General features: G+C 36.3%; 1 protein-coding gene across 1 annotated transcript in view; it reads right to left on the minus strand.

Moving 5' to 3' along the window:
- The window catches only part of LOC117335852 (MAM and LDL-receptor class A domain-containing protein 1-like), a 60,604-nt gene extending 34,761 nt beyond the window's left edge, over positions 1-25,843 (minus strand). The window contains exons 1-19 of the mRNA XM_033896097.1: positions 25,804-25,843; positions 24,290-24,546; positions 23,596-23,680; positions 23,289-23,369; positions 22,555-22,686; positions 22,155-22,426; positions 19,513-19,600; positions 18,578-18,739; positions 16,388-16,564; positions 15,938-16,099; positions 15,639-15,779; positions 14,245-14,504; positions 8,736-8,892; positions 7,018-7,152; positions 6,357-6,637; positions 6,107-6,194; positions 4,106-4,285; positions 3,613-3,878; positions 3,244-3,331 (exon numbers count right to left, since the gene is read on the minus strand). Of these exons, the coding sequence (XP_033751988.1) occupies positions 3,244-3,331; positions 3,613-3,878; positions 4,106-4,285; positions 6,107-6,194; positions 6,357-6,637; positions 7,018-7,152; positions 8,736-8,892; positions 14,245-14,504; positions 15,639-15,779; positions 15,938-16,099; positions 16,388-16,564; positions 18,578-18,739; positions 19,513-19,600; positions 22,155-22,426; positions 22,555-22,686; positions 23,289-23,369; positions 23,596-23,680; positions 24,290-24,546; positions 25,804-25,843 (3,052 nt within the window). The remainder of the gene's footprint in view (positions 1-3,243; positions 3,332-3,612; positions 3,879-4,105; positions 4,286-6,106; positions 6,195-6,356; positions 6,638-7,017; positions 7,153-8,735; positions 8,893-14,244; positions 14,505-15,638; positions 15,780-15,937; positions 16,100-16,387; positions 16,565-18,577; positions 18,740-19,512; positions 19,601-22,154; positions 22,427-22,554; positions 22,687-23,288; positions 23,370-23,595; positions 23,681-24,289; positions 24,547-25,803) is intronic.
- Positions 25,844-25,847: the final 4 nt, after the last annotated feature.

The following is a 25,847-nucleotide window of genomic DNA, read 5'->3' on the forward strand; positions in this document are numbered from 1 at the left end:
CTAATAGCAAACTGGCTATGGATACCTGTATATTCATAGTTTATATGTTAAAATAAGAGCTTCTCTGCTATCCTACAGAGACTTTAGAAAATACCAAAGATTGAGCCAAAATGTCCTAATTGTAAGCATCAATAGGTAATAATAAGAAAACACAAAAGTCAGAGCTGATGATGCAGAAAGACAAGAATGCCTGTAGGATATGTTTCCCCATGAGTTCAGATGGTAGCAGACAAGGACAGTGAAAGCTGTTATGATGACCTCTTATTCTTCATGTTGAAGAAGGCATCGTGACAGCTGACAAAGACCTGTCAAAAGCTGTCTAGAAGCAACAAACACCAAGGCTGCCTAGAAGCAACAAACACCAAAGCTGTCTAGAAGCAACAAACACCAAGGCTGTCTAGAAGCAAAAAAAAAACAAAAACTGTCTAGGAGCAACAAACACTAAGGCTGTCTAGAAGCAACAAACACCAAGGCTGCCTAGAAGCAACAAACACCAAAGCTGTCTAGAAGCAACAAACACCAAGGCTGTCTAGAAGCAAAAAAAAACAAAAACTGTCTAGAAGCAACAAACAATAAGGCTGTCTAGAAGCAACAAACACCAAAACTGTCTAGAAGCAACAAACACCAAAACTGTCTAGAAGCAACAAACACCAAGGCTGTCTAGAAGCAACAAACACCAAGGCTGTCTAGAAGCAACAAACACCAAGGCTGTCAAGAAGCAACAAACACCAAGGCTGTCTAGAAGCAACAAACACCAAGGCTGTCTAGAAGCAACAAACACTAAGGCTGTCTAGAAGCAACAAACACCAAAACTGTCTAGAAGTAACAAAACAAAATCCAAGGCTGTCTAGAAGCAACAAACACTAAAACTGTCTAGAAGCAACAAAACAAAAACCAAGGCTGTCTAGAAGCAACAAATCCAATGCCAAGGCTGTCTAGAAGTAACAAATCTAACAACAAAGCTGTCTAGAAGTAACAAATCTAACAACAAAGCTGTTTAGAAGCCCCAAAAACAATACCAAGGCTATTTCACAAAGCATCAAGCACAACACAAATCAAATACATGATAGTCAACTATTCCAAATACAACAAAAGTAGGGGCAACAAGCCACCATTCCAAGCTTAACAAATACTAGACATTGACAAATATTCCAAGTACATTTAAAACATGTAATGGACACTAAAAAAAGCAGTCAACAAAAGCATAAAAGCAACTGTTACAAATATAATAAATAGCTAAGTATATTCTACAAATGGTAGAAAATTATTCCTCCCACAACCAATACCATTCCAAGCATTTCTACAAACAGTTGACAGATAACAATTTCACATTCCTCAGCAATAGCCTAAAAAGCAAATATATCAAGCAACATACACAGGCAGTAATTTTCATCATAGAAGTTCTAATTTCAAGTGGAAGGTTGAATAAGAAACCCCCACCCATCCAATTTTCTACATAACTTTCATCCACGAAGCAAACATTTTTGTAACCATGGTAAGTTTTGCAGAAGTCCACAAGATAGTTCTTAGAAAAAAAAAGTTCTACATCTTTATGGTAGAAGAAGAAATTCTTGATATGATGACAGAGAGCAGGGACAGAATGTCACTTGGAGAATGTGATAAACAGTTGACACACGCAGCTATGATATGGACAGCTATCCCTAACTGTGATAAACAGTTGTCACAGGCAGCTATAATATGGACAACTATCCCTAACTGTGATAAACAGTTGACACACGTAGCTATAATATGGACAACTATCCCTAACTATGATAAACAGTTGACACAGGCAGCTATGATATGGACAACTATCCCTAACTATGATAAACAGTTGACACAGGCAGCTATGATATGGACAACTATCCCTAACTAACATAAACAGTTGACACAGGCAGCTATGATATGGATAACTATCCCTAACTATGATAAACAGTTGACACAGGCAGCTATAATATGGACAACTATCCCTAACTGTGATAAACAGTTGTCACAGGCAGCTATAATATGGACAACTATCCCTAATTAAGATAAACAGTTGACACAGGCAGCTATAATATGGACAACTATCCCTAACTGTCAACAGGCAGCTATAATATGGACAACTATCCCTAACTGTCAACAGGCAGCGATAATATGGACAACTATCCCTAACTATGATAAACAGTTGACACAGGCAGCTATAATATGGACAACTATCCCTAACTATGATAAACAGTTGACACAGGCAGTGATAATATGGACAACTATCCCTAACTGTCAACAGGCAGCTATAATATGGACCACTATCCCTAACTAAGATAAACAGTTGACACAGGCAGCTATGATATGGATCGACAACTATCCCTAACTAACATAAACAGTCGACACAGGCAGCTATATATGATATGGACAACTATCCCTAACTAACATAAACAGTTGTCACAGGCAGCTATAATATAGACAACTTTCCCTTACTAACATAAACAGTTGACACAGGCAGCTATGATATGGACAACTATCCCTAACTGTCAACAGGCAGCTATAATATGGACAGCTATCTCTAACTAACATAAACAGTTGACACAGGCAGCGATAATATGGACAACTATCCCTAACTAACATAAACAGTTGACACAGGCAGCGATAATATGGACAACTATCCCTAACTATGATAAACAGTTGACACAGGCAGCTATAATATGGACAACTACCCCTAACTAAGATAAACAGTTGACACAGGCAGCTATAATATGGACAACTATCCCTAACTATGATAAACAGTTGTCACAGGCAGCGATAATATGGACAACTATCCCTAACTATGATAAACAGTTGTCACAGGCAGCTATAATATGGACAACTATCCCTAACTATGATAAACAGTTGTCACAGGCAGCTATAATATGGACCACTATCCCTAACTATGATAAACTGTTGACACAGGCAGCTATAATATGGACAACTATCCCTAACTATGATAAACAGTTGTCACAGGCAGCGATAATATGGACAACTATCCCTAACTATGATAAACTGTTGACACAGGCAGCTATAATATGGACAACTATCCCTAACTGTCAACAGGCAGCGATAATATGGACAACTATCCCTAACTATGATAAACAGTTGTCACAGGCAGCTATAATATGGACAACTATCCCTAACTGTGATAAACAGTTGACACAGGCAGCAATAATATGGACAACTATCTCTAACTACTATAGTCTGTAGACATAAAATATTGTCTGCGTATTATTAGGTTACCATGAGTAGGACAGCTGGCAGCCAGTTTGACATCATCAATGGCAATATCACTCTGTATCCCTCGTCCCACAAGGCCTTCAAACACGATCTGTAAACCATTAATACCAGTATTTGATCAGCACAGGTATATCATATACTGTAAACTCACATATTTTAGCAGTTATCTTATTTTAGCTTTTTTCACGCTGAAAGCATTCCGTTTAATTATGATTGCGCTAATTTCAATTTCTCTACATTGGTTTCTATGGCAATCATTGTTGGTGTGCTATTTCGTCATTCTGCTAATCTGTTTTAATTTGGTTTTGCACTAGAATTTGAGCGCATCAAATTAAGTGTGTTTACAGTAAATCAGAATATATCCTTGCCTACCTTTTGGGCACTGTAGCTGGGGAGGGGTACATACTCCTGTAGCCATACGTTGCCTTGGTTACCACTCAGTGTCCATATAGGTGCTCCATAATTTGAGTTTGAAGAGTTTTGGACAGCATAAACATTCAAAGTGCCCATGGTGTTGCCATACATGTGGAACCAGAAAGACAGACATTGTTGGGAGGATGGAGAGAATACAGGGGTCATCAGTCGTGCTGAGTCGCCACGGTGACGGGGAGATGATGCCTCAATGTACATATAGTGGCCTGAATTTGTGAAAAGCAATTAGTTATTATTAAAATATCATCTTTGAATGACATACATTCAAATAGTATTGTTTGAGGTTTCCTTAAATATCATGTTGATGGTATAATAAATGACATACATTCGAGTAGTATTATTTCAGGTTTCCTTAAATATCATGTTGATGGTATAAGTAGTTAACCAAAGTCTCATGACTGAAGTTCAATAATAAAATATAAAGCCAAAAGACCTGCTGATGTTCCATATGTGTGGTCATTGCTCGGACCCGTATATCTTGAGGTTGTCGCCAAATTTTTCCTTGTCCAATCAAAAACATCTGTGGTTTTATCTTGCTGGTAGTTACAGATATTTGCACTTTCAAAGTCACAGTTGATCGCAGTGGACAGAGATCCTGGACTGGCAGTGGTGCCTACAGTAAATGGGTAAAAAAAATGTTACTCCATCAAAACAATAATCCATAGAATCACTGGTCTCCCTCTCTGTCGTACCACTGAATCACAAAATATCTAATATAATCATTAAAAATTTCAGCAAAAGACATTAGGCCCAAAAGGTCTGCATCGCTCACCTGGATATTTCAATAATTATGACAAAATGCTCTAATTTAAGATATATTTCAAGTATTTTCCTGCTTTTGAGCTTCCTCTCCCAACAGTGGTTCAAACAAACTACACGGTGAACTCAATCCAATCATTCTTGAAAGAGAAAAAGTTTCTTAAAAGTTTTTTGTTTTTTTGTGGTTTTGTTTGTTATTTTTTGCTATATTTCCCCTCTTGAGCCTCCTTTCTCCCACCCCAAGGGTGTCACATCCTTCATTTATACAACTTACAATACTGCCAAATAATTCTGCATCCCAAATCTCATTAAAATCTGTTAGGATTTCAAGACTTGTAGTGTTTTAAAAAGATTTCCCAACTCATCCGAGATCTTGACGATATATGTCTACATGCAAAGTTTCATTAAACTTGGTTGATATTTATTCCAGTTATCGTATTTCATAATTTCCAATAATAATATTATTACAAAGGGCAATAACTTATAGTCAAATAATTTCTATTTTCGAACTCATCTAAGATCCTGTCAACATATGGCAGTATACGTAGTTTCATCAAACTTAATTGATATTTACTGGAGTTATTGTGTTCACAAGGTCTAATAATGATATCATTACCATGGGCATTAACAAGGTCTAATAATGATATCATTACCATGGGCATTAACAAGGTCTAATAATGATATCATTACCATGGGCATTAACAAGGTCTAATAATGATATCATTACCATGGGCATTAACAAGGTCTAATAATGATATCATTACCATGGGCATTAACTCTGTAAGTTACTGTCTAATAATGATATCATTACCATGGGCATTAACTCTGTAAGTTACTGTCAAATAATGATATCATTACCATGGGCATTAACTCTGTAAGTTACTGTCTAATAATGATATCATTACTATGGGCATTAACTCTGTAAGTTACTGTCTAATAATGATATCATTACCATGGGCATTAACTCTGTAAGTTACTGTCTAATAATGATATCATTACCATGGGCATTAACTCTGTAAGTTACTGTCAAATAATGATATCATTACCATGGGCATTAACTCTGTAAGTTACTGTCTAATAATGATATCATTACCATGGGCATTAACTCTGTAAGTTACTGTCTAATAATGATATCATTACCATGGGCATTAACTCTGTAAGTTACTGTCTAATAATGATATCATTACCATGGGCATTAACTCTGTAAGTTACTGTCAAATAATGATATCATTACCATGGACATTAACTCTGTAAGTTACTGTCTAATAATGATATCATTACCATGGGCATTAACTCTGTAAGTTACTGTCTAATAATGATATCATTACCATGGGCATTAACTCTGTAAGTTACTGTCAAATAATTCCAATTTCTCAACTCATTCGAGATCTTGACAATATCCTACTGCATACAAAGTTTCATCAATCATGGTTGATATTTACTCAAGTTATCGTGTTCACAGACGCTAGCCGCCACAATATGGCATAAGCTCCTTTATTGACCAGGTGAGCTAAAAACAGTGTTGAAAGAGCCGAATAGCCAATTGGTTGTTGTGTAGTTAGACATAAAAAAAATCACAAAAAATGTTCACATTTAACCAACTTGATGGATTCACTGCCCGATAATTCATAACTGAAGGAAATTCACAAAAACTCAAATTTTCAATAAAACACACCTGCTGAACAGCTTCCTGCAAACAGGTTAACATCATCAACAGCAATGTCTCCAAGGTAACTGGTTCCTCTAACACCCTCAATTACAACCTGTTACCAAAAATAGAATGATGTATTTGTAGATTTTATTAAAACACCACCTCCATTTATGATTGGTTTCGTTTGGTTTATTTTGCTTAACATCCTGTTGACAGCCAAGGTCAATTTATGATGGATGGTAACTGAACCTCAAAGACAGTAACTGTAACTTACGTTTGTAACACTGTGGGTTGCTGAGCCTCCTGGAATCTGGACTTGACCCTGAATCCACCGTCGTCCTTGAGTGCCTTGTCGGGTCCACACAGCAGCCCCTAAGGAGTTGTTGTTGCTCTTGAAGTAGACATTTAGAGCTTTGATATTTGTACCATACATATGGTACCAGAAGGTGAAACACTGTTTAATAGAACCATCAGTGGCGGGACTGATCAGACGTGCCTTGTCACCAGGACGACGGGGAGACGAAGCCTCAATAAATATATAGTATCCCAGATTTGCTGTAAGAGAGAAGAGATAAATATATAGTATCCTAGATTGGCCGTAAGAGAGATAAGATAAATACGTTGTATCCTAGATTGCCCGTAAGAGAGATAAGATAAAAATATAGTATCCTATATTGGCTGTAAGAAAGATGAGATAAATACGTTGTATCCTAGATTGGCTGTAAGAGAGATAAGATAAAAATATAGTATCCTAGATTGGCCGTAAGAGAGATAAGATAAATATATAGTATCCTATATTGGCTGTAAGAGAGATAAGATAAAAATATAGTATCCTAGATTGGCCGTAAGAGAGATAAGATAAATATATAGTATCCTAGATTTGCCGTGAGAAAGATAATATGTTAATATGTTTTAGTCCCTGTTGATACACTTACTTCCTTTGGTGTGGTCAGTGGCTGGGCCAGTATTTGCTGAGATGGTCGGGCCATGCTGGCGAGTCCAATCAAAGTTATCAGTCTTGTCTTGTGTCCAAGCACAGAGATTTGTCTCAAAGTCACAAACATATGCAGCTGAAAATAACATGCACTCAGTTAAAACAAAGTAACTTGTACTGGAACATTTTGTTGTTGGTAATTGATGTGCTTTAATAACATTGAGGACAATTCTTATTCACCTTTATATGAAGTCTGTTCCACTTGGAATTAGTCATTAATGTGATTTCATTGCATCAATACATTTTTAGTAACAGTGATCTTTGCCTTTAATTGAAGCCATGAGATATGAAATAAGTGTTATTCTTGTAAAATGCCTCTGTATAAAGTTTTATGAAAACTTGTTTAGAAAACAATAGAGACGACACTAAAGCTGGTTTGAATCATAGACTGACACTCTCTCTCCATTAAAGATGACCTATATTAGACTCTCTCTCCATTAAAGATGATCTATATTAGACACTCTCTCCGTTAAAGATGATCTATATTAGACTGACACTCTCTCTCCATTAAAGATGATCTATATTAGACTCTCTCTCCATTAAAGATGATCTATATTAGACACTCTCTCCATTAAAGATGATCTATATTAGACTGACACTCTCTCTATTAAAGATGATCTATATTAGACTGACACTGTCTCTCCAGTAAAGATGATCTATATTAGACTCTCTCTCCATTAAAGATGATCTATATTAGACTGACACTCTCTCTCCATTAAAGATGATCTATATTAGACTCTCTCTCCATTAAAGATGATCTATATTAGACTGACACTCTCTCTCCGTTAAAGATGATCTATATTAGACTGACACTCTCTCTCCATGAAAGATGATCGATATTAGACTGACACTCTCTCTCCGTTAAAGATGATCTATATTAGACTGACAATCTCTCTCCATTAAAGATGATCTATATTAGACTCTCTCTCCATTAAAGATGATCTATATTAGACTGACACTCTCTCTCCATTAAAGATGATCTATATTAGACTGACACTCTCTCTCCATTAAAGATGATCTATAATAGACTGACTCTCTCTCTCTCTCTCCATTAAAGATGATCTATATTAGACTCTCTCTCCATTAAAGATGATCTATATTAGACTCTCTCTCTCCATTAAAGATGATCTATATTAGACTGACACTCTCTCTCCATGAAAGATGATCTAAATTAGACTCTCTCTCCATTAAAGATGATCTATATTAGACTGACACTCTCTCCATTAAAGATGATCTATATTAGACTGACTCTCTCTCTCTCTCTCTCTCCATTAAAGATGATCTATATTAGACTCTCTCTCCATTAAAGATGATCTATATTAGACTGACACTCTCTCTCCATTAAAGATGATCTATATTAGACTGACACTCTCTCTCTCCATTAAAGATGATCTATAATAGACTGACTCTCTCTCTCTCTCTCTCTCCATTAAAGATGATCTATATTAGACTCTCTCTCCATTAAAGATGATCTATATTAGACTGACTCTCCATTAAAGATGATCTATAATAGACTGACACTCTCTCTCCATTACAGATGATCTAAATTAGACTCTCTCTCCATTAAAGATGATCTATATTAGACTGACACTCTCTCTCCATTAAAGATGATCTATATTAGACTCTCTCTCCATTAAAGATGATCTATATTAGACTGACTTGGTGTCCTGAGAGTCTGGAGAGTGGTAGCAGCTGGAGTCGTACTGACTGGCATGGCTCCTGGTGGAGACAGGATACACGAGGAAGAATTAAATGTGAAATCATCAACAGCAATGTCACCCATGTAACTGTTTCCTCGGATGCCAACAACCAAAACCTGTTAAATATACATCAATATATTTACACCCATGTAACTGTCTCCTCGGATACCAACAACCAAAACCTGTTAAATATACATCAATATCTTAACAGTGAACCTTATATATATATATGTTACTGACATAAGACTTCACAGTAAACCTTACATATGTTACTGACATAAGACCTCACAGTAAACCTTGCATATGTTACTGACATAAGACTTTACAGTAAACCTTACATTTAAGACGTCACAGTAAACCTTACATATGTTACTGACATAAGACTACAGTAAACCTTACATATGTTACTGACATAAGACTTTACAGTAAACCTTACATATGTTACTGACATAAGACGTCACAGTAAACCTTACATATGTTACTGACATAAGATTTTACAGTAAACCTTACATATGTTACTGACATAAGACGTCACAGTAAACCTTACATATGTTACTAACATAAGACGTCACAGTAAACCTTACATATGTTACTGATATAAGATTTTACAGTAAACCTTACATATGTTACTGATATAAGACGTCACAGTAAACCTTACATATGTTACTGACATAAGACTTTACAGTAAACCTTACATATGTTACTGACATAAGACGTCACAGTAAACCTTACATATGTTACTGACATAAGACTACAGTAAACCTTACATATGTTACTGATATAAGATTTTACAGTAAACCTTACATATGTTACTGATATAAGACGTCACAGTAAACCTTACATATGTTACTGACATAAGACTTTACAGTAAACCTTACATATGTTACTGACATAAGACGTCACAGTAAACCTTACATATGTTACTGACATAAGACTACAGTAAACCTTACATATGTTACTGACATAAGACTTTACAGTAAACCTTACATATGTTACTAACATAAGACGTCACAGTAAACCTTACATATGTTACTGATATAAGATTTTACAGTAAACCTTACATATGTTACTGATATAAGACGTCACAGTAAACCTTACATATGTTACTGACATAAGACGTCACAGTAAACCTTACATATGTTACTGACATAAGACTTTACAGTAAACCTTACATATGTTACTGACATAAGACGTCACAGTAAACCTTACATATGTTACTGACATAAGACGTCACAGTAAACCTTACATATGTTACTGACATAAGACGTCACAGTAAACCTTACATATGTTACTGACATAAGACTTTACAGTAAACCTTAAATATGTTACTGACATAAGACCTTACATATGTTACTGACATAAGACTTTACATATGTTACTGACATAAGACGTCACAGTAAACCTTGAACATGTTACTGACATAAGACTTTACAGTAAACCTTACATATGTTACTGACATAAGACTTTACAGTAAACCTTACATATGTTACTGACATAAGACGTCACAGTAAACCTTACATATGTTACTGACATAAGACTTAACAGTAACCTTACATATGTTACTGACATAAGACTTAACAGTAAACCTTACATATGTTACTGACATAAGACTACAGTAAACCTTACATATGTTACTGACATAAGACTTTACAGTAAACCTTACATATGTTACTGACATAAGACGTCACAGTAAACCTTACATATGTTACTGACATAAGATGTCACAGTAAACCTTACATATGTTACTGACATAAGACTTTACAGTAAAACTTACATATGTTACTGACATAAGACGTCACAGTAAACCTTACATATGTTACTGACATAAGACGTCACAGTAAACCTTACATATGTTACTGACATAAGATTTTACAGTAAACCTTACATATGTTACTGACATAAGATGTCACAGTAAACCTTACATATGTTACTGACATAAGACGTCACAATAAACCTTACATATGTTACTGACATAAGACTTCACAGTAAACCTTACATATGTTACTGACTTAAGACTTCACAGTAAACCTTACATATGTTACTGACATAAGACTTTACAGTAAATCTTACATATGTTACTGACATAAGACTTTACAGTAAACCTTACATATGTTACTGACATAAGACTTTACAGTAAACCTTACATATGTTACTGACATAAGATTTTACAGTAAACCTTACATATGTTACTGACATAAGATTTTACAGTAAACCTTACATATGTTACTGACATAAGACGTCACAGTAAACCTTACATATGTTACTGACATACGACGTCACAGTAAACCTTACATATGTTACTGACATAAGACGTCACAGTAAACCTTACATATGTTACTGACATAAGATTTTACAGTAAACCTTACATATGTTACTGACATAAGATTTTACAGTAAACCTTACATATGTTACTGACATAAGACTTCACAGTAAACCTTACAAATGTTACTGACATAAGACGTCACAGTAAACCTTACATATGTTACTGACATAAGACATCACAGTAAACCTTACATATGTTACTGACATAAGACGTCACAGTAAACCTTACATATGTTACTGACATAAGACGTCACAGTAAACCTTACATATGTTACTGACATAAGACGTCACAGTAAACCTTACATATGTTACTGACATAAGACGTCACAGTAAACCTTACATATGTTACTGACATAAGACGTCACAGTAAACCTTACATATGTTACTGACATAAGATTTTACAGTAAACCTTACATATGTTACTGACATAAGACGTCACAGTAAACCTTACATATGTTACTGACATAAGACGTCACAGTAAACCTTACATATGTTACTGACATAAGACGTCACAGTAAACCTTACATATGTTACTGACATAAGACGTCACAGTAAACCTTACATATGTTACTGACATAAGACGTCACAGTAAACCTTACATATGTTACTGACATAAGATTTTACAGTAAACCTTACATATGTTACTGACATAAGACTTTACAGTAAACCTTACATATGTTACTGACATAAGACGTCACAGTAAACCTTACATATGTTACTGACATAAGACGTCACAGTAAACCTTACATATGTTACTGACATAAGACGTCACAGTAAACCTTACATATGTTACTGACATAAGACTTCACAGTAAACCTTACATATGTTACTGACATAAGACGTCACAGTAAACCTTACATATGTTACTGACATAAGACTTTACAGTAAACCTTACATATGTTACTGACATAAGACTTCACAGTAAACCTTACATATGTTACTGACATAAGACGTCACAGTAAACCTTACATATGTTACTGACATAAGACTTCACAGTAAACCTTACATATGTTACTGACTTAAGACTTCACAGTAAACCTTACATATGTTACTGACATAAGACTTTACAGTAAATCTTACATATGTTACTGACATAAGACTTTACAGTAAACCTTACATATGTTACTGACATAAGACTTTACAGTAAACCTTACATATGTTACTGACATAAGATTTTACAGTAAACCTTACATATGTTACTGACATAAGATTTTACAGTAAACCTTACATATGTTACTGACATAAGATTTTACAGTAAACCTTACATATGTTACTGACATAAGACGTCACAGTAAACCTTACATATGTTACTGACATACGACGTCACAGTAAACCTTACATATGTTACTGACATAAGACGTCACAGTAAACCTTACATATGTTACTGACATAAGATTTTACAGTAAACCTTACATATGTTACTGACATAAGATTTTACAGTAAACCTTACATATGTTACTGACATAAGACTTCACAGTAAACCTTACAAATGTTACTGACATAAGACGTCACAGTAAACCTTACATATGTTACTGACATAAGACGTCACAGTAAACCTTACATATGTTACTGACATAAGACGTCACAGTAAACCTTACATATGTTACTGACATAAGACGTCACAGTAAACCTTACATATGTTACTGACATAAGACGTCACAGTAAACCTTACATATGTTACTGACATAAGATTTTACAGTAAACCTTACATATGTTACTGACATAAGACTTTACAGTAAACCTTACATATGTTACTGACATAAGACGTCACAGTAAACCTTACATATGTTACTGACATAAGACGTCACAGTAAACCTTACATATGTTACTGACATAAGACGTCACAGTAAACCTTACATATGTTACTGACATAAGACTTCACAGTAAACCTTACATATGTTACTGACATAAGACGTCACAGTAAACCTTACATATGTTACTGACATAAGACGTCACAGTAAACCTTACATATGTTACTGACATAAGACTACAGTAAACCTTACATATGTTACTGACATAAGACTTTACAGTAAACCTTACATATGTTACTGACATAAGACTTTACAGTAAATAAGATTTTACAGTAAACCTTACATATGTTACTGACATAAGACGTCACAGTAAACCTTACATATGTTACTGACATACGACGTCACAGTAAACCTTACATATGTTACTGACATAAGACGTCACAGTAAACCTTACATATGTTACTGACATAAGATTTTACAGTAAACCTTACATTTAAGACGTCACAGTAAACCTTACATATGTTACTGACATAAGACTACAGTAAACCTTACATATGTTACTGACATAAGACTTTACAGTAAACCTTACATATGTTACTGACATAAGACCTCACAGTAAACCTTGCATATGTTACTGACATAAGACTTTACAGTAAACCTTACATTTAAGACGTCACAGTAAACCTTACATATGTTACTGACATAAGACTACAGTAAACCTTACATATGTTACTGACATAAGACTTTACAGTAAACCTTACATATGTTACTGACATAAGACCTCACAGTAAACCTTACATATGTTACTGACATAAGACGTCACAGTAAACCTTACATATGTTACTGACATAAGACGTCACAGTAAACCTTACATATGTTACTGACATAAGACGTCACAGTAAACCTTACATATGTTACTGACATAAGACGTTACAGTAAACCTTACATATGTTACTGACATAAGACTTTACAGTAAACCTTACATATGTTACTGACATAAGACTTTACAGTAAACCTTACATATGTTACTGACATAAGACTTCACAGTAAACCTTACATATGTTACTGACATAAGACTACAGTAAACCTTACATATGTTACTGACATAAGACTTCACAGTTAACCTAATCTTAAGTTACTGACATAAGACTTCACAGTTTACCTAATTTTAAGTTACTGACATAAGACTTCACAGTTAACCTAATCTTAAGTTACTGACATAAGACTTCACAGTTAACCTAATCTTAAGTTACTGACATAAGACTTCACAGTTAACCTAATCTTAAGTTAGTGACATAAGATTTTACAGTTAACCTAATCTTAAGTTACTGACATAAGACATGATATTCTCTAACTTTAATTTACACATACTTGACTAAAACATGAAGTTATTACCTGGTATGCTGTAGTCATACTGCCGATTGGTACAACAGCATTCTTCCATAAGTTGCCTTGATTTCCAGACAGCTCCCAGATCTTGGTGGCATTGCCGCCTTGTGGCTGTTTCCATACCTGAAGTGTGCCAAGTCTTGAGCCAAACATGTTGTACCAGAAATGAAGGCATTGGCCAGAGGTGGGCTGAAGAGTAGCACTCTGGAGGACCGCCCGGTCTCCAGGTCGCTGTGGTGCTGAGCTCTCAATATAGATGTAGGTACCTGCTCGTTAGAACACAATTTAACACTTTATCATCCAAACTGAATGTAAATAAGTTGGATCCCAATATCATCAATTATCCTCATTTTATACCATATCATGTCATACTTTACCCCATTATTCCTTACCAGAAAGTTAAAAGTTAGTTTGATGGTCAGGTGTCACATTAACAGTACCAGAAAGTTAAAAGTTAGTTTGATGGCCGGTTTGAGTTGTTGAGGGTGTCATTAGTTTAGTGAGCTTACCATTTGAGTTGTTGAGGGTGTGTTATTAGTGAGCTTACCGTTTGAGTTGTTGAGGGTGTCATTAGTTTAGTGAGCTTACCATTTGAGTTGTTGAGGGTGTGTTATTAGTGAGCTTACCGTTTGAGTTGTTGAGGGTGTCATTAGTTTAGTGAGCATACCGTTTGAGTTGTTGAGGGTGTGTTGTTAGTGAGCTTACCGTTTGAGTTGTTGAGGGTGTCATTAGTTTAGTGAGCATACCGTTTGAGTTGTTGTGGGTGTGTCGTTAGTGGGCCTACCGTTTGAGTTGTTGAGGGTGTGTCATTAGTTTAGTGAGTCTACCGTTTGAGTTGTTGAGGGTGTGTTGTTAGTGAGCTTACCGTTTGAGTTGTTGAGGGTGTCATTAGTTTAGTGAGCATACCGTTTGAGTTGTTGAGGGTGTGTCATTAGTGAGTCTACGGTTTGAGTTGTTGAGGGTGTGTCATTAGTTTAGTGAGTCTACCGTTTGAGTTGTTGAGGGTGTCATTAGTTTAGTGAGCTTACTGTTTGAGTTGTTGAGGGTGTGTCATTAGTGAGCCTACCGTTTGAGTTGTTGAGAGTGTGTCATTAGTGAGCCTACCGTTTGAGTTGTTGAGGGTGTGTCATTAGTGAGCCTACCGTTTGAGTTGTTGAGGGTGTGTCATTAGTTTAGTGAGCCTACCGTTTGAGTTGTAGAGGGTGTGTCATTAGTTTAGTGAGCTTACCGTTTGAGTTGTAGAGGGTGTGTCATTAGTTTAGTGAGCTTACCGTTTGAGTTGTTGAGGGTGTGTCATTAGTTTAGTGAGCCTACCGTTTGAGTTGTTGAGGGTGTGTCATTAGTTTAGTGAGCTTACCGTTTGAGTTGTAGAGGGTGTGTCATTAGTTTAGTGAGCTTACCGTTTGAGTTGTTGAGGGTGTGGTCGGCCTGAGGACCAGTGCCAGTGCTTGTTGTAGACCCTGATCCAGTAATCCAATCAAAATCATCTCCAGTGTGAACATTACTCCAGGTACAAAGGTCCAGCTCAAAGTTACAGTTACCTTCAACAAAACATCAGTTGGGTATATACTTATCATCCCTGATTTTTTAAATATTTTATATTGTTTAGCATTAAACAACACAGGCAGCAACATCATCTTTTCATATCACTGAGGTTGTGCAACATGCTCAATGGAGATTTGATGATATTGATACATACCAAATGCAGATGATGAACATGCACCGTTCTTCACAGACACATCGTCGATGGCAATGTCACCCACATAACCAGACCCTCGTGTAGCTTCAAACACTAAGTTGTAGGCAGGAGTGTTTGGTGCCACTCCGTATGTGGCCTTCACCCAGCGGTTGCCTTGGTCACCTACACAAACATGTATTTGACGTAATGTAGCTAACTCATCTGACTATCAAACTATTTGTCTGGCTTTCCAAAACAACAGACATGATTGTTTAGCAATAAGTTAGTTCACTTGCAATGACCATTAAAGATAAGTAATTTCTTCTTTAAAAGCTAAAGAATCATCAATACATTGGTAAAATATTCCTCCCGCAACAAAGATGAAAAATGTCAATTAAATTTTCTACCATTAGATAAAGACATGTTATAACATCAAAGTGTAATGACCTTGTTTAGTCCAGACTGGGTTACCATTACTGGTACCGTGTCGGAGGTACAAACTAAGAGTGCCTGTCGTTCGCCCATACATGTGATACCAGAATTCCACACACATACTAGTTTGACCTGTGGCTGGCTCTTGGGCAGATATAAGGCGAGCTACATCACCTGGCCGTCTGGGCGAAGAGGCCTCAATATACATATAGTGCCCTACAAAACAGAGACATGATCACTTGGTAGCTCAGACACAATGGACATCATTTCCACCCCATATAAATTATACAAGAATGATATATGTGGCAGTATGATAAGGCAATCTAACATTCAAAATATTAATCCCAACATTCTATACTGAAGTTTTCACTGTTAATAATTACATATGTTTGAATTGCCCTTAATCTTACGATCCAGTTTTGAAGTAAATCAGTTAGTTCAGTATATGTTGACTTCCCCCTTGAACTACGTTATAATATATGGTCAATATAAAGTTGTACATAAATCTGATTTACCCCGTGAACTACCATATGTGTGATCATTTTGTACATATTTTTACTTACCCCGTGAACTACCCTATGTGTGGTCATTGTTGTACATATTTTTACTTACCCCGTGAACTACCCTATGTGTGATCATTGTTGTACATATTTTTACTTACCCCGTGAACTACCGTATGTGTGATCATTGTTGTACATATTTTTACTTACCCCGTGAACTACCCTATGTGTGGTCATTGTTGTACATATTTTTACTTACCCCGTGAACTACCGTATGTGTGGTCATTGTTGTACATATTTTTACTTACCCCGTGAACTACCATATGTGTGGTCATTGTTGTACATATTTTTACTTACCCCGTGAACTACCGTATGGTTGGTCATTGTTGTACATATTTTTACTTACCACGTGAACTACCCTATGTGTGATCATTGTTGTACATATTTTTACTTACCCCGTGAACTACCCTATGTGTGGTCATTGTTGTACATATTTTTACTTACCCCGTGAACTACCCTATGTGTGGTCATTGTTGTACATATTTTTACTTACCCCGTGAACTACCGTATGTGTGATCATTGTTGTACATATTTTTACTTACCCCGTGAACTACCCTATGTGTGGTCATTGTTGTACATATTTTTACTTACTCCGTGAACTACCCTATGTGTGGTCATTGTTGTACATATTTTTACTTACCCCGTGAACTACCATATGTGTGGTCATTGTTGTACATATTTTTACTTACCCCGTGAACTACCGTATGTGTGATCATTGTTGTACATATTTTTACTTACCCCGTGAACTACCCTATGTGTGATCATTGTTGTACATATTTTTACTTACCCCGTGAACTACCGTATGTGTGATCATTGTTGTACATATTTATACTTACCCCGTGAACTACCGTATGTGTGATCATTGTTGTACATATTTATACTTACCCCGTGAACTACCCTATGTGTGGTCATTGTTGTACATATTTATACTTACCCCGTGAACTACCCTATGTGTGATCATTGTTGTACATATTTTTACCTACCCCGTGAACTACCCTATGTGTGATCATTGTTGTACATATTTATACTTACCCCGTGAACTACTCTATGTGTGATCATTGTTGTACATATTTATACTTACCCCGTGAACTACCCTATGTGTGATCATTGTTGTACATATTTATACTTACCCCGTGAACTACCGTATGTGTGATCATTGTTGTACATATTTATACTTACCCCGTGAACTACCGTATGTGTGATCATTGTTGTACATATTTTTACTTACCCAGTGAACTACCGTATGTGTGATCATTGTTGTACATATTTTTACTTACCCCGTGAACTACTCTATGTGTGATCATTGTTGTACATATTTATACTTACCCCGTGAACTACTCTATGTGTGATCATTGTTGTACATATTTATACTTACCCCGTGAACTACCCTATGTGTGGTCATTGTTGTACATATTTATACTTACCCCGTGAACTACCCTATGTGTGGTCATTGTTGTACATATTTTTACTTACCCCGTGAACTACCCTATGTGTGGTCATTGTTGTACATATTTTTACTTACCCCGTGAACTACCCTATGTGTGATCATTGTTGTACATATTTTGACTTACCCCGTGAACTACCCTATGTGTGATCATTGTTGTACATATTTATACTTACCCCGTGAACTACCCTATGTGTGGTCATTGTTGTACATATTTTTACTTACCCCGTGAACTACCGTATGTGTGATCATTGGTTGGGCCAGTTCCCCTGGTACCCGTGGATCCACTCTTTCTTGTCCAGTCAAATTGATCAGAATGGTCTTGTGTATAGCCACAAAGATTGGCGTTCTCAAAATTACAGCCAATAAAACCAGAAAGACCTGGACCTAAAATACCAATCAATAATCATCACACACATCTATATACAGCATTCAACATAATAATATATCATTTATTCTGGATCAACATTACAAATATACAAATTTATTAAATGTAAAATCTGACAGCTATGATGAACATTATGAACTTAGAGCTTTTATTGATATAAACTTAAAGCTGTGGTCCCCATTATGAACTTACAGCTGTGATCAAAATTATGAACTTACAGCTTTGGTAATTATTACAGTTGTGATCAACATTATGAACATAAAGCTTTGATCAACATTATGAACATACAGTTGTGATCAACATTATAAACTCACAGCTGTGATCAACATTATGAACATACAGCTGTGATCAACATTATGAACATAAAGCTTTGATCAACATTATGAACATAAAGCTTTGATCAACATTATGAACATACAGTTGTGATCAACATTATAAACTCACAGCTGTGATCATTATTCCAGCTTTGATCAACATTATGAACATACAGTTGTGATCAACATTATAAACTCACAGCTGTGATCAACATTATTAACATACAGTTGTGATCAACATTATGAACTCACAGCTGTGATCATTATTCCAGCTTTGATCAACATTATGAACATACAGCTGTGATCAACATTATTAACTTACAGCTTTGATCAACATTATGAACATACAGCTGTGATCATTATTACAGCTTTGATAAAAATTATGAACTTAATGATTTATTTAAGTTTATTTCAGTTGATAATAAAATGTTTGTGTCCATTTATACTATTAGTATTACCTTGTTGACAAGATCCATCTACGATTGATACATCATCTACAGCAATATCGCCACGGTAACCATTTCCATATGTCGCCTCCAGGGCAACCTTAAATCAGTTGACATTTATATAAGTCAAACTAAAGTAAAACACAGAAATCCTTAACTGTATCCTCACCTACAGATATCTGTAGGATGTGATTTACTTTATAAAGATTACAGATACAGTATCTGTAGGATGTGATTTACTTTATAAAGAATACAGATATCTGTAGGATGTGATTTATTTTATAAAGATTACAGATATCTGTAGGATGTGATTTATTTTATAAAGATTTATTGAACAAAGAATACATTCTAGCAGCAACAACATTATATCTACTGTCATGATGATAAGCAACCAACATCCTATTATTAAGGAACAGGGTCGAAAACACAAAACAACTGTATAATAAGATTGTTACGATAAATATATACCAAAGTTGTAAACACCAATACTTAACTGTCAATAAAGCATGTTCGTAATCACCAATTATTAATCAACAAGTTCAGTACAGTCAACAAGTTTTACTAATTACTGACAGTAGTTACACAATATTTTTACAACAGTTAACATAAGAATATATATTTAACATAGTAACACAAATGACGAAGGAAGACTTTTTGACTCGTGCCCTGACCTGGCCTCCAACTCTAGATCTACGGCACCCAATCGCCTAGCCAGAAATACCCGCAGTTTATACCCCTGCGCCACATTGGTGTTCTTAAAAAGAATGTTTCAATGGCGACATTGATGGTCAGCCCGATACCCTGACATGATCATTGTGGAAGTTGTCTATATGATGATATGAATACCTGGATCGCAATGTATTTACATACATGGATACGAATTGTACATATATTATATATATTTCTCTCTGTACAACTACGACAGGAAATTCAAATCTTTATCTTCGGATCACCAACACATAGTGTATATGATACACATGTACAATAACAAACAGCCTAATTATTGTCATGGACTGTTGTACTGGTCTCCCATACAGGTGTAAAGACATGTACATATTGCGTACGACAAAACTCGTTCTGCAACAACCGTTCTGCTCTTCATAAGGTATATGTCCAGACTGCCTTCTCAAGCACAAATGTGTAGTCTTTCTTTCGTGAGGAACACATTTATCCCGTGAAGCTCTCGCAGTTTTCCCGCAGTGTGTGCATATGGTTTAGTATACAGTAATTCAATGTCGAATACAAAGTCAATCTACCTATATGACAGTATAGTTCTATATTTATTACATATATGGAATATTCTACATTATATTGATAAGATATTCATACATACCTAACATGAAAACCCTCTATAACACCATCTATTTTAAACCTTAACAATTAACTTGCAGTTCACAATTCAGTTAAAACAATGAACTTATTGCTTGTTTTTTTTATGCAACTGTTTTGCCTCTCTTGATGTCAAGATGACAGAGAGGACCCTAATACTACAACCCTTACCTGGAATGGGATAGCTGACACCAGGTTGACATTGGCTAACTAATCCAACCCTTACCTGGAATGGGATCGCTGACACCAGGTTAACATTGGCCAAATAATCCAACCCTTACCTGGAATGGGATAGCTGACACCAGGTTAACATTGGCCAAATAATCCAACCCTTACCTGGAATGGGATAGCTGACACCAGGTTAACATTGGCCAAATAATCCAACCCTTACCTGGAATGGGATAGCTGACACCAGGTTAACATTGGCCAAATAATCCAACCCTTACCTGGAATGGGATAGCTGACACCAGGTTAACATTGGCCAAATAATCCAACCCTTACCTGGAATGGGATAGCTGACACCAGGTTAACATTGGCCAAATAATCCAACCCTTACCTGGAATGGGATAGCTGACACCAGGTTAACATTGGCCAAATACTCCAACCCTTACCTGGAATGGGATAGCTGACACCAGGTGACATTGGCCAAATAATCCAACCCTTACCTGGAATGGGATCGCTGACACCAGGTTAACATTGGCCAAATACTCCAACCCTTACCTGGAATGGGATAGCCGACACCAGGTTAACATTGGCCAAATAATCCAACCCTTACCTGGAATGGGATAGCTGACACCAGGTTAACATTGGCCAAATAATCCAACCCTTACCTGGAATGGGATAGCTGACACCAGGTTAACATTGGCCAAATAATCCAACCCTTACCTGGAATGGGATAGCTGACACCAGGTTAACATTGGCCAAATAATCCAACCCTTACCTGGAATGGGATAGCTGACACCAGGTTAACATTGGCCAAATAATCCAACCCTTACCTGGAATGGGATAGCTGACACCAGGTTAACATTGGCCAAATAATCCAACCCTTACCTGGAATGGGATAGCTGACACCAGGTTGACATTGGCCAAATAATCCAACCCTTACCTGGAATGGGATAGCTGACACCAGGTTAACATTGGCCAAATAATCCAACCCTTACCTGGAATGGGATAGCTGACACCAGGTTAACATTGGCCAAATAATCCAACCCTTACCTGGAATGGGATAGCTGACACCAGGTTAACATTGGCCAAATAATCCAACCCTTACCTGGAATGGGATAGCTGACACCAGGTTAACATTGGCCAAATAATCCAACCCTTACCTGGAATGGGATAGCTGACACCAGGTTGACATTGGCCTCTTTCCATGCTTGTCCCTGAGTTCCAGTACGATTGAAGACAGCCGTACTATAATGGAGGCCAGTCTTCATGTAAACATTAAGTGTACCAATGTGGTCTCCATACATGTTGTACCAGAATTTGAAACATTTCGGAGAATTGGCCACAGATACAGGCACTGTGGGACTGATGAACCGGGCCTTGTCACCGCGATGTCTGGGAGGAGAGGTCTCGATGTAGTAATAGGATCCAGAGCCTAATAAATATATACATTCACATTTCAAGCACTGATGATAACGAATACATATAGCATGTTATTCTGGCCATCTAACGGTAATATTTTAGACTATAAATCATCAGAAGACATTTTATCTGTCAACCTACCTGTATGATCTGATCGTGGTCCAGTGCCAACAGAATTTGTCGACCCGGACTTCTTCAGCCAATCAAATGTGTCTGTGGTTTTGTCCTGTGTCCAGCCACAAGGTCCAGTATCAAAATTACATGTAAAGGATCCTGGAACTGAAGTACACAGAGTTTTATAACTAGGTAGAATTGATGGAGAAGTACACAGAGTTTTATAACTAGGTAGAATTGATGGAGAAGTACACAGAGTTTTATAACTAGGTATAAACAGGTAGAATTGATAGAGAAGTACAGAGTTTTATAACAAGGTATAAATAGGTAGAATTGATGGAGAAGTACACAGAGTTTTATAACAAGGTATAAATAGGTAGAATTGATAGAGAAGTACAGAGTTTTATAACAAGGTATAAATAGGTAGAATTGATGGAGAAGTACACAGAGTTTTATAACAAGGTATAAATAGGTAGAATTGATGGAGAAGTACACAGAGTTTTATAACTAGGTATAAATAGGTAGAATTGATGGAGAAGTACACAGAGTTTTATAACTAGGTATAAATAGGTAGAATTGAGAGAGAAGTACACAGAGTTTTATAACTAGGTATAAACAGGTAGAATTGAGAGAGAAGTACACAGAGTTTTATAACTAGGTATAACTAGGTAGAATTGATGGAGAAGTACAGTGTATAATGAAGTTACTGAACTGGCATACAGAGATTGAACATAGGACCCTACAGAGGATCACTGACTCACCTGGCGTAGTAGCTGGGGTGGTGGAACCAGTGGGTGGCAGTGTACCTGTCTGATTGCCTGGTTGAGCTTCGCTTGGGAGGACTAAATTACAAAAATTCCTTAATCAAAAACTTAGGTACATTACATACATTTGGTATGATTAACATCAGATTACTGCCTTTAATTTGGAAGAAGATTTAATAATTTCTATATAACATGACACTTTGATATATGCTCTGATTAGATTAATGAGTCTCACAACTTCTTGACTTCATATGAACTGACTGTAATCATATTAACAAGATTTGTGTAAGGCTGTACTACTCACCACCACAGAGAGAGCTGGAAACAAGCAGGTCATCAATGGCAATGTCTCCTGCAATTCCACTTCCTCGTACACCTTCAATAACAATCTGTCAACAAAAAAAAAGTTTGTGCAATGTTGCTCAATTATAATGTGCAATAACAGATTTACTGCTATTTAAATTTTTTTACCACCAACCTGCTTACCACCAATGTCAATGTAAATGTCTCGTTGTAACCAACAAGAGAAATTCTGGTGCACAGAACTATGTAAACATGTAAATGGTCATAAACAATTGTGTCAGAGTTCGCTACATTTGAAACATCAAAATAAAAATTCAAATTATATATCATATAACTTGGTCAAATAAATGTGAGTACTGAGCAGGCCTTGTTTTGTGTCATGTGACTAGAGTGTCATGTGACTAGAGTGTCATGTGACTAGACTTCTAAATCTTCCTAAATTCTTACTACCAACATTAGCCTGGGTCTTTATATGGACCAGTCATAATTCTTACTACCAACAATTACAAACATCTTGTGTGACAAAAATATCACCCTGAATGTTGTTATATTTAGTGGGGAGATCAAAATAAATTACCAAAGGATTACAGGAAACTTCAAACATTATTTTCTAAACCAAACATCTGACAAATCTAAAACTGGTTTTGTCTGTTTCTTCAGTTCTGTCTGTCTTTATGACCAAAAAGAGGTCTAACCTTGTAAGCTGCAGTGGACACAATTGGTGCCTGCCCATTTATCCATTTGTTTCCATGGTCACTACTGAGAGACCAAATTGTCCTGTTTCCTCCACCAATAAAGCTAATATACACAGCCAGGGTGCCGATGTCGTGGCCGTTCATGTTGTACCAGAAACTGAAACAGCCAGCCTTGGTAGGGTTGAAATTCTGACTAAGTAGCCACGTACGATCGCCTTGTTTACGCGGAGCTGATGCCTCCAAGTATACGTATTTACCTGTAGTAAAAAGTTTACAAAATAATTAACATCATTTTTTATTTAAGAGAGTCATACTGAATGTTTTGTTTACATGGTATTGGACATTATTGGCAGTACGTCGGTATGATACTGTCATGGTATTGGACATTATTGGCAGTACGTCGGTATGATACTGTCATGGTATTGGACATTATTGGCAGTACGTCGGTATGATACTGTCATGGTATTGGACATTATTGGCAGTACGTCGGTATGATACTGTCATGGTATTGGACATTATTGGCAGTACGTCGGTATGATACTGTCATGGTATTGGACATTATTGGCAGTACGTCGGTATGATACTGTCATGGTATTGGACATTATTGGCAGTACGTTTGTATGATACTGTCATGGTATTGGACATTATTGGCAGTACGTATGTATGATACTGTCATGGTATTGGACATTATTGGCAGTACGTCGGTATGATACTGTCATGGTATTGGACATTATTGGCAGTACGTTGGTATGATACTGTCATGGTATTGGACATTATTGGCAGTACGTTGGTATGATACTGTCATGGTATTGGACATTATTGGCAGTACGTCGGTATGATACTGTCATGGTATTGGACATTATTGGCAGTACGTCGGTATGATACGGTCATGGTATTGGACATTATTGGCAGTACGTTGGTATGATACTGTCATGGTATTGGACATTATTGGCAGTACGTCGGTATGATACTGTCATGGTATTGGACATTATTGGCAGTACGTTGGTATGATACGGTCATGGTATTGGACATTATTGGCAGTACGTTGGTATGATACTGTCATGGTATTGGACATTATTGGCAGGACGTCGGTATGATACTGTCATGGTATTGGACATTATTGGCAGTACGTTGGTATGATACGGTCATGGTATTGGACATTATTGGCAGTACGTTGGTATGATACTGTCAATGTATTATGGGTTAGTGCTTGGGTTACGGCTATTATTACTATAAAATCAAATTAATTGGATAACATCTGCATTTTTACAGGGATTTAATTTCCTCTTTTCATGTTTAACAACTTTACAGTCATGAAAGGCCTACTGTATCTGTACTTGGAACTATTCTGCAGCAATTCATTTTTGCGAAAATGAACTACCTTAAAATAAGCAAAAATTAACCGTACAAGAGAATGAGTACTAACATCAATTGTTTTCTACCTTCAGTGACATGAATTAAAAAAAATGACTACAGACTTTTCTATGAATCCTTCAAAGTCAGTAGTAAAGAACTGTCATGTTTCATGAGATCAAACACATCCTTGAAGGTCATGCTA

This window comes from Pecten maximus, chromosome 10 (genome assembly GCF_902652985.1).
Source record: "Pecten maximus chromosome 10, xPecMax1.1, whole genome shotgun sequence".
Taxonomy (NCBI): Eukaryota; Metazoa; Mollusca; class Bivalvia; order Pectinida; family Pectinidae; genus Pecten; species Pecten maximus.